The sequence below is a fragment of the Ranitomeya variabilis genome, chromosome 5 (assembly GCF_051348905.1).
Source record: "Ranitomeya variabilis isolate aRanVar5 chromosome 5, aRanVar5.hap1, whole genome shotgun sequence".
NCBI classification, from domain to species: domain Eukaryota; kingdom Metazoa; phylum Chordata; class Amphibia; order Anura; family Dendrobatidae; genus Ranitomeya; species Ranitomeya variabilis.
The window spans coordinates 667,837,894-667,852,992 of NC_135236.1; the positions used below are offsets into that span (position 1 = coordinate 667,837,894).

At 41.9% G+C, this 15,099-nt stretch overlaps 1 protein-coding gene across 1 annotated transcript; it reads right to left on the reverse strand.

Moving 5' to 3' along the window:
- Positions 1–4,779: 4,779 nt before the first annotated feature.
- Positions 4,780–10,629, reverse strand: LOC143774025 (E3 ubiquitin/ISG15 ligase TRIM25-like). Its single transcript, XM_077261315.1, has 2 exons — positions 10,518–10,629; positions 4,780–6,581 (listed from the first exon to the last, which is right to left on the reverse strand). Exon 2 carries the CDS (start codon positions 6,577–6,579, stop codon positions 4,975–4,977), a length of 1,605 nt encoding a protein of 534 aa, XP_077117430.1. The 5' UTR covers positions 6,580–6,581; positions 10,518–10,629; the 3' UTR covers positions 4,780–4,974.
- Between the last annotated feature and the right edge of the window lie 4,470 nt (positions 10,630–15,099).

Consider the following 15,099-nt stretch of genomic DNA (forward strand, 5'->3'; position numbering starts at 1 on the left):
GCTGTATTCAGTGCTATTCTGATTGCTCCTGGCTACATCCGTTATCAGTCTCTCCAAGAGAAGCTAAGTTTTGTTTGCTTATTTTTGCTCATCTGTGTTCAAGATGTGTCCTAGTATATGATGTGTTTTGGTCCAGCTTGTTAATATGTGATTTCCCTGCTTGCTGGTGCTCTGGGGTGCTGAGTTGCTCCCCCCACATCATTAGTTGGTGTGGGGGTTCTCGCATTCTCTGCGTGGATATTTTTGCATAGGGTTTTTTACTGACCACACAGATCCCTTGCTATTTTCTGCTATCTAGCGTTAGCGGGCCTCATTTGCTTAACCTGTTTCATCTCTGCGTTTGTCTTTTACTCTTAACTCACCGTTATTATTTGTGGGGGGCTTCTATATCTTTGGGGTATTTCTCTGAGGCAAGTGAGGTCTTACTTTCTCTTTAGGGGTAGTCAGTTTCTCAGGCCGTGAAGAGACGTCTAGGATTTCAGGAAACGTTCCACGGCTACCTTTAGTGTGTTTGGTTAAAATCAGGTTTGCGGTCAGTCCAGTTACCACATCCCCAGAGCTTGTCCTATTATCTCTGACTTAGCTGGTTAGATTTGTGATCCTAAGCCACTGGGATCATAACAGAGAGCCCCTGATGTGCCTAAATATTGAAACCCCCCTAAAGTGACACCATTTTGTAAAGTAGACCCCCTACGGAACTTATCTAGATGTGTGGTGAGCACTTTGACCTATTAAGTGATTCACAGAAGTTTATAATGCAGAGCCGTAAAAATAAAAAATCATATTTTTTCACAAAAATGATCTTTTCGTCCCTAATTTTTTATTTTCCCAAGGGTAAGAGAAGAAATTGGACCCCAAAAGTTGTTGTCCAATTTGTCCTGAGTACGCTGATACCTCATATGTGGGGGTAAACCACTGTTTGGGCGCATGGCAGAGCTTGGAAGGGAAGCAGCGCCATTTGACTTTTCAATGCAAAATAGACTTGAATTGAGATGGGACGCCATGTTGCGTTTGGAGAGCCACCGATGTGCCTAAACATTGAAATCCCCCACAAGTGACACCATTTTGGAAAGTAGACCCCCTAAGGAACTTATATAGATGTGTTGTGAGAGCTTTGAACCCCCAAGTGTTTCACTACAGTTTATAACGCAGAGCCATGAAAATAAAAATTCTTTTTTTTCCCCATAAAAATTATGTTTTAGCCCCCAGTTTTTTATTTTCCCAAGGGTAACAGTGTAAATTGAACCCCAAAAGTTGTTGTGCAATTTGTCCTGAGTACGCTGATACCCAATATGTGGGGAGGAACCACCGTTTGGGCGCATGGCAGAGCTCGGAAGGGAAGGAGCACCATTTGGAATGCAGACTTAGATGGATTGGTCTGCAGGCATCATGTTGCATTTGCAGAGCCCCTGATGTAACTAAACAGTAGAAACCCCCCATAAGTGACCCCATATTGAAACCTAGACCCCCCAAGGAACTTATCTAGATGTGTTGTGAGAACTTTGAACCCCCAAGTGTTTCACTAGTTTATAACGCAGAGCCGTGAAAATAAAAAATATTTTTTTCCCCACAAAAATTATTTTTTAGCCTCCAGTTTTGTAATTTCCCAAGGGTAACAGGAGAATTTGTCCCCTAAAGTTGTTGTCCAATGTGTCCTGAGTACGCTGATACCCCATATGTTGGGGTAAACCCCTGTTTTTGCGCACAGGAGAGCTCGGAAGGGAAGGAGCACTGTTTTACTTTTTCAACGCAGAATTGGCTGGAATTGAGATCGGACGCAATGTCGCATTTGGAGAGCCCCTGATGTGCCTAAACAGTGGAAACCCCCCAATTATAACTGAAACCCTAATGCAAACACACCCCTAACCCTAATCTCAACGGATGTCAGCTGCGATAGTCAGCTGACACCCGGCTGCGATCGATCAGTCAGTCGATAGTCAGCTCCCCCCGTGAGCATGGCCGATCGCGCTGGACGTACTATTCCGTCCTTGGGAAGTAGGGCCCACCCCACATGGACGGAATAGTACATCTGATGGCAGAAAAGGGTTAAGGACGGAATCACACATGCGAGAAACTCGGACGAGTCTCGCATTTTAATACCCGGCACTACCGCCGTCTCTCGGGAGCGGAGTGTGCGGCTTCATAGAAATACATGTAGCTGCACGCTCTGCTCCCAAGTGCCAGCGGCAGTGTCGGGTATTAAGATGCGAGACTCGTCTGAGTTTCTCGCATGTGTGATCCATCTATCGTATCCATCTATGGTATCATCTGTCTATCTATAGATCGATTATCTATCATATCGATTATCTATCGTATCTATCATCTATTATCTATCATCTATCTATGTATTATCTATCCATCTATCGTATCCATGTATCGTATCTATCTATTATCTATCTATCATCTATCTATCGATATATATATCTATCTAGCTATCTAGATATATCTATATATAGATAGATAGATTTATAGATAGATATATCGGTAGATTATAGATAGATACAATAGATATCTATTGTATGTATCTATCGTATCTATCAATCGTATCTATCAATCATATCTATCTATTATCTATCTAGCTAAACATTATTCTTCAATGGAGTATGTAAATGAAGAGGTTGGACAAGAAATGACATCACAATTTTTTTTTTTTATATATATATCTTTATTTAGCTTACAAAAACACACAAATCCGCATAAAAAAACCGCATGAAAAACGCATGGAAAAACGCCAGTAACCTCAGGTTCAGATTTGGTGCAGATTTTACCTGGGTCAAATCCTGAGCAAATCCTGATGCAATCCTGACTGTGGAAACATATCGTAAAGCTGTCAAGTCTTACTATTAAGGTACCGTCACACTAAGCGACGCTGCAGCGATAGCGACAGCGATGCCGATCGCTGCAGCGTCGCTGTTTGGTCGCTGGAGAGCTGTCACACAGACCGCTCTCCAGCGACCAACGATGCCGAGGTCCCCGGGTAACCAGGGTAAACATCGGGTTGCTAAGCGCAGGGCCGCGCTTAGTAACCCGATGTTTACCCTGGTTACCAGCGTAAAATGTAAAAAAACCAAACAGTACATACTTACATGCGTCCCCCGGCGTCCGCTTCCTGCAATGACTGAGCGCCGGCAGTAGCAGGGCACAGCGGTGACGTGTGCTTTCACTTTCACTTTACTGCGCTCAGTCAGTGTGGGAAGCGGACGCCGGGGGACGCATGTAAGTATGTACTGTTTGGTTTTTTTACATTTTACGCTGGTAACCAGGGTAAACATCGGGTTACTAAGCGCGGCCCTGCGCTTAGTAACCCGATGTTTACCCTGGTTACCAGTGTAAAATATCGCTGGTATCATTGCTTTTGCTGTCAAACACGGCGATACACGGCGACCTAGCGACCAAATAAAGTTCAGACCTTCTAGCAGCGACCAGCAATTTCACAGCGGGATCCAGATCGCTGCTGCGTGTCAAATACAGCGATATCGCTACCTAGGACGCTGCAACGTCACAGATCGCTGGCTATATCGCTGCGACGTTGCTTAGTGTGACGGTACCTTTAGTGTTGAGCATTCCGATACCGCAAGTATCGGGTATCGGCCGATACTTGCGGGTATCGGAATTCCGATACCGAGATCCGATACTTTTGTGGTATCGGGTATCGGTATCGAAACAACATTAATGTGTAAAATTAAGAATTAAAATAAAAAATATTGCTATACTCACCTCTCTGACGCAGCCTGGACCTCACCGAGGGAACCGGCAGCGTTCTTTGCTTAAAATGCGCGCTTTTACTTCCTTCCGTGACGTCACGGCTTGTGATTGGTCGCGTGCCGCCCATGTGGCCGCGACGCGACCAATCACAGCAAGCCGTGACGTAATTTTCAGGTCCTCAATGCCTAATTCTAGGCATTCAGGAATTTAAAATTACGTTCCGGCTTGTGATTGGTCGTGTCGCGGTCACATGGGCGACGCGACCAATCACAAGCCGTGACGTCACGGGAGGCAGGAGACGCACGCATTTTTAAAATTATGTCACGGCTTGTGATTGGTTGCGTGCCGCCCATGTGACCGCGACGCGACCAATCACAGCAAGCCGTGACGTAATTTCAGGTCCTCAATGCAGAAATAGGCATCAGGACCTGAAATTACGTCACGGCTTGCTGTGATTGGTCGCGTCGCGGTCACATGGGCGGCACGCAACCAATCACAAGCCGTGACGTAATTTTAAAAATGCGTGTGTCTCCTGCCTCCCGTGACGTCACGGCTTGTGATTGGTCGCGTCGCCCATGTGACCGCGACACGACCAATCACAAGCCGGAACGTAGTTTTAAATTCCTGAATGCCTAGAATTAGGCATTGAGGACCTGAAAATTACGTCACGGGTTTGCTGTGATTGGTCGCGTCGCGGCCACATGGGCGGCACGCGACCAATCACAAGCCGTGACGTCACGGAAGGAAGTAAAAGCGCGCATTTTAAGCAAAGAACGCTGCCGGTTCCCTCCGTGAGGTCCAGGCTGCGTCGGAGAGGTGAGTATAGCAATATTTTTTATTTTAATTCTTTATTTTACACATTAATATGGATCCCAGGGCCTGAAGGAGAGTTTCCTCTCCTTCAGACCCTGGGAACCATCAGGAATACCGTCCGATACTTGAGTCCCATTGACTTGTATTGGTATCGGGTATCGGTATCGGATTAGATCCGATACTTTGCCGGTATCGGCCGATACTTTCCGATACCGATACTTTCAAGTATCGGACGGTATCGCTCAACACTACTTACTATAGATGCTTGAGGTCTAAAACGGAAAATGCTCCCCCTAGTGGTAAATATATATATTTGTAAGAAAATATATAATATTTTTCATATAGAAATGTTTGCAAACAGTGCACACATTGCATTAATACATTTTAATTACTATTTTAAGCTTAATTTCACAAAAAAACAAACTACAAGAAAACTGGTGGGACCTTCCCTTTAAATTATGATGGTTTCTTCCAGTTTCTGCCTCTCCCTAATATCTGTATAGAACCATCATGTACATATAATATAGCATGAAGAGGCTCAGAGAAGGTGACAGTGAAGGTGTGTAAGTGTCTGATGGGGTCACACAGCTCATAAAAGGACAACTGCCCGGCCTCATAATCCAGATATATCCTGACTCTATCACTGGAGATCTCGTCAGGTAAATAGATCTCTTCACTGTCATGTATCACTGAATACTGATTATAATATCTCCACAAACACCAGGACTTGTTATTATATCCAATATCTGACTTCCACCCCCTCCTGTCTATACTGGGATAACACATCCCCACCCTCCACACTCCTGACCTACTGCCCTCCACATCCCAGTAATGGCGTCCTGAGGTAAATCCTCTCCTGCTCATCACCTGAAAATACTGGAATCGCTCTGCTGTTTCTGGACGTTTCTGCTCCACTCCTGTCCTGGTCGCAGTTTTCAGGTCGTCTGATATAAGGAGACTATTAGCAACTGTGGTTACATCCAGTAATATGTCTGCAGGGCTCACCACATAGATCCCGCTCCTTATACCTGATACTACGTTACATAATGTGTGTAATGTGTGTGAGATCACAGCCACATCCAGGTCATCTCCATCATGGGGCTGTTTATCATGTCCCCCTGTGTCCTCATCACCTCCCTCCTCCTCAGGATCACACAAGTCACCGATGTCTGGTTCCTGTAAGACAGTCAGTGGATCCGTCATGTTACACAGCTCCTCAATGTGTCTCATCTTCCTGGACAGCTCGTCCTTCTTTATTTCCAGCTGATGGATCAGAGCAGACAGTGACAGTGACTCTTCCTTTTCCTGCCTGGAGATCTCACTCAGGACCTTCTTCTCCAGGTTGTCCACCCGTCTCCTGATGTCTGTACACAGGGCAGTGACTCTCTCGGTTTCTCCAGCTGCTTTTTCTTGAGCTTTTCTCCTGCGCTCCTCCAGACTCCGGACTCTTTCCTCAGTCTCTTCTCTCTTTATGATCAGTTTCTGCAGAACATTTCTCAGTTTCTCCTTCTTCTTCTCTGAGGCCTCATCCAGAATCTCCACCTGATGTCCCCGATGTTCTCCGCCCAAACTGCAGAACACACAGATACAAGCCCTGTCCTCAGTGCAGTAATAGTCCAGGATCTTCTTATGGACAGAACATTTCCTTTTCTCCAGAGAAGTGCCGGGCTCAGATAAGACGTGTTCTGGTGATTTGCTGTGAACCCTCAGGTGTTTATCACACAGAGAAGCCTCACAGCGAAGACAGGATCTAACAGCAGGTACCGGAGCGTCCACACAGTAAGTGCAGCAGATCCCGGTGATCTCCTTTTGTTCTTGCTGAGAAATCAGGAAACGTTCTGCGACATTATGAAGATATAAGTTCCTCATCAATGCCGGCCGCTGCTGAAACTCTTCTCTGCAGTCAGGACAGGAATAAACTCCAGACTTGTCCTGTGTGTCCAGCACACGACCAATACAGACCCGGCAGAAGTTGTGTCCACATCTCAGCATTACAGGATCTGTATAAGTGCTCAGACAGATGGAGCAGAGCAGCTCTTCTCTCAGATCAATAGACGCCATGGCTGACGGAAGAAGAGAGAAAATAAACTACAATTATTTAATACTCAGAAAGCAAAGTTTAGGTTCAGCTATGTAGACACAGGATACGGAAAAATCATAACAAGTATTCAGTCCTCTATATATGATGTATGAATATGTACAGGGCTGGTATCAGCATCCGGCGCACGGGGGCAAGTGCCGGGGCCCTGAGCAGGTAGAGAGGCTCACTCACCATCGGGGTCACTGGCGTGCTATGGGGGCCCGATCCCCCGCTGCTTGCTCCAAGCCCCGAGATTTGCGATACTCGCCTCTCCCTGTGTCTTCCGTCCTCTGACTGTGACGTTTCAGGTGAGAGGGCGCGATGACGTGATTAGTGTGCGCCCTCTGCCTGAACAGTCACGGCGCAGAGAGCCAGAAGATGCCAAGGAGTCGGACAGCGTCGAGAGGTAAATATTTTTTTAAATTCTTTTTTTTAACCCCTTTACCCCCAAAGGTGGTTTGCATGTTAATGACTGGGCCAATTTTTACAATTCTGACCACTATCCCTTTATGATGTAATAATTCTGGAACGTTTCATGGATCCTGGTGATTCTGACATTGTTTTCTCGTGACATATTGTACTTCATGATAGTGGTAAAATTTCCTTAATATGACTTGCAATTATTTGTGGGGAAAAAACTGAAATTTTACGAAAATTTAGAAAATAATTTCGCAATTTTCCAGATTTGAATTTTCATGCCCTTAAATCACAGAGATATGTCACACAAAATACTTAATAAGTAGCATTTCCCACATGTCTACTTTACATCAGCACAATTTTAGAACCCCTTTTTTTTTGTTAGGGTGTTATAAGGGTTAAAATTTGAGCAACGATTTCTCATTTTTACACCACTATTTCTTAGGGACCACCTCACATTTGAATTCACTTTGAGGGGTCTATATGAAAGAAAATACAAAGTAAGTGACACCATTCTAAAAACTGCACCCCTCAAGGTGCTCAAAACCACATTCAAGAAGTATATTAACCCTTCAGGTGTTTCACAGGAATCTTTGGAATGTTTAAAAAAATGAACATTTACATTTTTTTCACAAAATATTACTTCAGATCCAATTTGTTTTATTTTTCCAAGGGTGACAGGAGAAATTGGACCCCAATAGATGTACAATTTGTCCTGAGAATGCTGATACCCCATATGTGGGGGTAAACCACTGTTTGGGCGCATGGCAGAGCTCGGAAGGGAAGGAGCGTCATTTGACTTTTTAATGCAAAATTGGCTGGAATTGAGATCGGACGCCATGTCAAGTTTGGAGAGCCCCTGATGTGCCTAAACAGTTGAAACCTCCCACAATTGACACCATTTTGGAAAGTAGACCCCCTAAGGAACTTATCTAGATGTGTGGTGAGCACTTTGAACCCCCAAGTGCTTCATAGAAATTTATAATGTGGAGCCGTAAAAATAAAAAATCATATTTTTTTTCACAAAAATGATTTTTTACCCCCAATTTTTAATTTTCCCAAGGGTAACAGGAGAAATTGGACTCCAAACATTGTTGTGCAATTTGTCCTGAGTACGCTAATACCTCATATGTGGGGGTAAGCCACTGTTTGGGCACACGACAGACCTCGGAAGGTAAGGAGCGTTGTTTGACTTTTCAATGCAAAATTGGCTAGAATTGAGATCGGACGCCATGTCACATTTGGAGAGCCCCTGATGTGCCTCAACAGTGGAATTCTCCTAATTCTAACTCCAACGCTAACCCCAACACACCCCTAACCCAAATTCCAACCTTAACCACAACCCTAAGCCCAAACACACCCCTAACACCAACACAACCCTAACCCCAACCCTAACCCCACCCCTAACCCTGACACACCCCTAACCATAATCCCAACCCTAACCCCAATCCCAACCGTAAGCGTAATCCTAACCACACCCCTAACCCGAACACACCCCTAACCCTAATCCCAACCCTAACCATAACCCTAACCACACCCCTAACCCGAACACACCCCTAACTCTAATCCCAACCCTAACCACAACCCTAAGCCCAAAACACCCCTAACCCTAATCTCAACCCTAACCATAACCCTAACCACACCTCTAACCCTGACATACCCCTTACCATAATCCCAAGGCTAACCCTAATCCCAACTGTAAACGTAATCCTAACGCTAATCCAAACCCTAGCTTTAGCCCCAACCCTAACCCTAACTTTAGCCCTAACTCTAATGGGAAAATGGAAATTAATAAATTTTTTTATTTTATTATTTTTCCCTAACTAAGGGGGTGATAAAGTGGGTTTGATTTACTATTTATAGCGGGGTTTTTTTGTTTGGCAGCTGTCACACGCTAAAAGATGCTTTTTATTGCAAAAATAGTTTTAGCATCACCACATTTTGAGAGCTATAATTTTTCCACATTTTGGCCCACATAGTCATGTGAGGTTTTGTTTTTTGCGGGACGAGTTGATGTTTTTATTGGTACCATTTTCTCATTTTCGGACACATGACATTTTTTGATCGCTTTTTATTACAATTTTTGGGAGGCAGAATGAACAAAAACCAGCAATTCATTAATTTTTTTAAATCCTACAAACACAACGGAAGTAATGCCATAGTAGAAGATTAAAATGTCATTTTATTACATATATACGTACAATACAAAAAATAAGAAAAAATAAATAAAAAAGGGGGGAACAACACAAAAACAGCAGCAAAGACACAATCTATTGCACTCCAAACTGCTAGAAAGTATCTAAAATGTATATATATTGAATGCTTTTTCAGCCTACTCCAACAATCACAGTATTTTTGTTCTAAGGCTGGGTATATCAATCAGTAATCCATATTGCTAATTCATAAAGAAATAAATACTTAATGTATAAAATAAATATAGTGCACCCAGACAAAGGAACACAAAATACCAAGCTGCCCTACAATCGTATAAGACACAATTACTGCACAATAGTCTAATAGATGCACTATCATATAACCATACAAGCAATAATTCTCAATAGACAAAAAAGCTCATCATAAAAGATAATAAAGTGCCAAGTGACAAGGGAACAATTCCCATATATAAAAGTTAATTTTAAGTAAATGCCCACAATAATCAAAGTTCATAAAGACATAAGAAAGTGCCATGTGCCGAGGTGTAGAAAGCAGCTAAATAGTTAATGCATAAGTGCATCGTGCTGACAAGAATGGAGAAAGGCTAAAAATAGAAGTAATACATGACCTGTGTGTGCGGCTCAGAACCCGCAGAACCCGACGCGCGTTTCGCGAATAGCTTCTTTGTTAGGGAAAGTAGTATGAATGGGAAATGCTAGAAGGTCCTTATATATACTCTAAGAAATCAGTGGTGGCAGCGGCATGTGTGCGGCGCTTCCGTTACCTTGAACCGGATGTGACGTCCACATAGACCGGCGTCTCACGTCACCTGTCCACACCTCCCTCCGACGCGTCAGAGAGAGAGGCGGCCCACGTGACGAACTGGACGCGTCGCCATGGTGGCATACATGCCGGCGATGCGGGAAGCGCACACCGCTGAGGGGAGGAGGAAAGAAGACCTGTCCGTAAGTACCCTAATAGATGCACAGAGGTACAAGAAAGGAGTGTAGCTTATAAGTGAATACAAACAAAGACCAACCCAATTAATAACCAAAGTATATTGATTAAAAAAGCGCATGGAAGTGAGCTGAAGTGACCCCTAAGGGGAGGAAAAAAGGGGGGGGGGATACATAGGCACGATATAAAGAATAGAATTTAATAATGTGAAAATGAATTCCCAATATAGTAACTGGAAAATAATAAAAAACCACCGTCCATAATTACATAGAAAAGAAGGCGGAAATATAGAGTATATGCCAATTCATCTAATTAACCCAATCAACCAAAACTAATAAGAAAGTTTTTTTTCAGTCTTTTTCAGTTTATTATCCTTCTCTGTTATACTTACCTTAAAGGATGGTTGGTCTTTGGGATTGTTGGAATGATCTGGCTGGTTCTCCGTGGTTCGTGATGATTCGTTTTTTTTCAAGAGACTGTGGATAACGCCTTGGAAGATCCTTCAGAGTGCCGACGAGGATTTTTTTCACTGGAACACAGAAGAAGTTCTATTTTGTATTTCAATAATTCACTTTTATATTATATTATTTATATTATATGTATTGTGTAGTTTGTGTATATATGTGTGTGTATGTGTGTGTATATGTATGTATGCATATGTGTATATATATACACGTATGTATTCTTTAGAAAATCTTGTTATATTATATGGGTATCACTTTCTTTCTTATTAGTTTTGGTTGATTGGGTTAATTAGATGAATTGGCATATACTCTATATTTCCGCCTTCTTTTCTATGTAATTTTGGACGGTGTTTTTTTGTTATTTTCCAGTTACTATATTGGGAATTTATTTTCACATTATTAAATTCTATTCTTTATATCGTGTCTACGTTCCCCCCCCCCTTTTTTCCTCCCCTTAGGGGTCACTTCAGCTCACTTCCATGCGCTTTTTTAATCAATATACTTTGGTTATTAATTGGGTTGGTCTTAGTTTGTATTCACTTATAAGCTACACTCCTTTCTTGTACCTCTGTGCATCTATTAGGGTACTTACGGACAGGTCTTCTTTCCTCCTCCCCTCAGCGGTGTGCGCTTCCTGCATCGCCGGCATGTGTGTCACCATGGCGACGCGTCCAGTTCGTCACGTGGGCCGCCTCTCTCTCTGACGCGTCGGAGGGAGGTGTGGACAGGTGACGTGAGACGCCGGTCTATGTGGACGTCACATCCGGTTCAAGGTAACGGAAGCGCCGCACACATGCCGCTGCCACCACTGATTTCTTAGGGTATATATAAGGACCTTCTAGCATTTCCCATTCATACTACTTTCCCCAACGAAGAAGCTATACGCGAAACGCGCGTCGGGTTCTGCGGGTTCTGAGCCGCACACACAGGTCATGTATTACTTCTATTTTTAGCCTTTCTCCATTCTTGTCTGCACGATGCACTTGTGCATTAACTATTTAGCTGCTTTCTACACCTCGGCACATGGCACTTTCTTATGTCTTTATGAACTTTGATTATTGTGGGCATTTACTTACAATTAACTTTTATATGGGAATTGTTCCCTTGTCACTTGGCACTTTATTATCTTTTATGATGAGCTTTTTTGTCTATTGAGAACTATTGTTTGTATGGTTATATGATAGTGCATCTATTTTGTGCAGTAATTGTGTCTTATACGATTGTAGGGCAGCTTGGTATTTTGTGTTCCTTTGTCTGGGTGCACTATATTTATTTTATACATTAAGTATTTATTTCTTTATGAATTAGCAATATGGATTACTGATTGATATACCCAGCCTTAGAACAAAAATACTGTGATTGTTGGAGTAGGCTGAAAAAGCATTCAATATATATACAATTTAGATACTTTCTAGCAGTTTGGAGTGCAATAGATTGTGTCTTTGCGGCTGTTTTTGTGTTGTTCCCCCCTTTTTTATTTAATTTTTTTATTTTTTTTATTTATTTTTTCTTATTTTTTGTATTGTACGTATATATGTAATAAAATGACATTTTAATCTTCTACTATGGCATTACTTCCGTTGTGTTTGTAGGATTTGTTTAATTGGAAGTGCCTCTATTAGGCCAGAATATTTTGGTTCATTAATTTTTTTTTTTTTTTTTTTTTTGGGGGGGGGGCGTTTATATCATTCCGCGTGTGGTACAATTGATAAAGCAGTTTTAATATTCGGGTCAGTGCGATTACAGCGATATCTCATTTATATCATTTTTTATGTTTTGGCGCTTTTATACAATAAAAACTATTTTATATAAAAAAAAATATTATTTTTGCATTGCTTTACTTTAAAAGCTATAACTTTTATTTTTTCGCTGATGACGCTGTATGGCGGCTCACTTTTTTGCAGGACAATATGACGTTTTCAGCGGTACTATGGTTATTTATATCCGTCTTTTTGATCGTGTGTTATTCCACTCTTTGTTCGGGGGTATGATAATAAAGCGTTGTTTTTTTTAATATGGGGTTCACTAAAGGGGTTAACTAGTGGGACAGTTTTATAGATCGGGTCGTTACGGATGCGGCGATACTAAATATGTGCACTTTTATTGTTTTCTTTTATTTACATAAAGAAATGTATTTATTGGAAAAAAAATCTCTTTACTTAGGAATTAATTAATATATTTTTACGTTTTTCGTTTTTTTTTAACTTTTTTACGTTGTCATATAAAGTCAGAGCGCAGACCGGACACTTTGCACTGTATCAGATCAGCGATGAGACATTCAGTGAAGGAGGCTGGTGGGCGCCTGCTCTCAGCAAGCACTGAGAAGCCACCTCCCTGCAGGACCCAGAAGGACCCCGCGGCCATCTTGGAGCTGGGGGTCTGAAAGGAGAACCTCAGGACAACGCAATCACATCACGTTGTTCTGAGGGAAGCACACAGGGAGCCCCCTCCCTACGAGATGCTTCTCTATGCCTCATGTTTGATCGCAGTGTTCCGGGGGTTAAAGTGCCGGCTGTCAGCTGTGAAAATCCAATTTAATGAGGACGGTTTGTGTAAGAACAATTAGGTAGTTTTTAGGAACTATCTAATAATAATATAATAATAAAATAATAATAAATAATAATAATGATAATAATACTAAAAATAATAATATAATAATAATAATAATAATAATAGATAAAATTCAGCCTTGAGCGTTTTTTTAAGCTTAACAATAGAGATTTATATCTATATCCTCTTCTTTCATTTGAACTATTTGTGGTCTGATTAGATCTTTTTATTTCGATTCCACTTTTGGGAAATATTATGTCAAATTCCACATTTATATATTTCAGACGACTTTTTTAAGAATAATCCTGCCATAAATAGTATTTTGATCTTACTGTTAGGCTAGGTGCACACGTTGCGGATTAGGCTTAGGAATTTCTGGTGCGGATTCTGCCTCTCCTGGCAGAAAACGCACCTGCGTTTTTTTGTGCGGTTCCGCAGCGTTTTTTTGTGCGTTTTTGCTGCGGTTTTCTTGCGGATTTGCTGTGGTTTTTACCCCTGCGGTTTTCTATAATGGAGTGGGTACAAAAACGCTGCAGATTCACAAAAAAGAAGTGACATGCTACTTTTTTTAAACCGCAGCGTTTCCGCAGCGGATTTTCCACAAAGTGTGCATAGCATTTTTTTTTTCTCATTGATTTACATTGTACTGTAAATCAATTGCGGATCTGCAACGTGTGCACATACCCTTACCGCATCATACCTAAACGCACCATGTGTGCTCCAGTCGTGCACTACCTGACCGTCTCTATGCTTTAATGGATTAATATCGTGTGTAATAAAGATTTGTTCATTATTAAATAGAGGTCTCCAGTTTTTTTGATCGGATGATTTAAATAGGAAAGACCCTGGACATGTTTGGTGTCTGCGAACTCGTAATGACCTGGAGAACGGTAGCGGCAGCTCAGTTTTAGGATTTAGGGAACACGGTAAGAAAATAAAAATTACGGATTTGCACTTTTTTTGCAATTTGACCGCACTTGGACTTTTTTCCTGTTTTCCAGCACACTATACAGTAAAATAAATGGCGTCGTTCAAAAGTACAACTCGTCCCGCTAAGAAATAAACCCCTCACACGGCCATATTGATGGAAGTTAAAAAACAAACACAGAAGGCGTGCGTGCTTTTCTGTCTGAGCTCCCTTCTTCCCAGAGCCATGACTTTCTGTATATACTGTGGATGCTCCATCCGGATTTATATTATGTTCGTTACAATTAGAAGTTTGAAATGTTCATATAAAAAGTTGTAAAAGAAACTCAGAAAACACAAATAAAAATGAATAAAAGTTGAAGAATCTGAATGTATCAGCAGAAGAACTTCCATAAATAAGATTCTGGACTCGCACACGGCTCCTTAATGCTCGTCCTAAGGACGTTTCCCACTGATCTAGCTGATTTTTTTGCCCTTACTTGAGCAGCTCTTACCTTGGATCCTGCTTTTCCTCTGCCGGCTGCTAGTGATGTGGAGGAGACTTGGAGCAGTGTGAGCAAGTGGGGAATGGTTGGCAATGCTTTGTTGTGACCGGGCTCCTCCCACATAAACACATACATTACTGTGATTGGCTGCTCAGTGTAGTGAGTGCACTGCTCACATGATCTGTGATTGGCTGCTCTGTGTAGTGGGTGGACACATGGCCTCTAACAAGGCCAAGCTTTTAACCCCTTAAGTGTGCAGTCATGGAATGCTACCTTTTTTTTTTTATTTATTTCTTCTCTTTCATTTTCTCCTCCTCTTCTTTGAGCTGTAACTTTGACTTTGTCAGCGGGAAAATAAAAAATATTGTTTAGGCTTGTGTTGTTTTTTTATTTTATTGGGGTAAAAAAAATTGAGAAATTCATAGCAAAAAAATTACTTGAGTTGCAATTTTCCAAAACATCTGAGACTAATATATATTAAATGTTGGGGAACATACGATGCTCTGATTTCGTAATATGCAAATTGCCTCTTCGCCTGCAGCGAGTG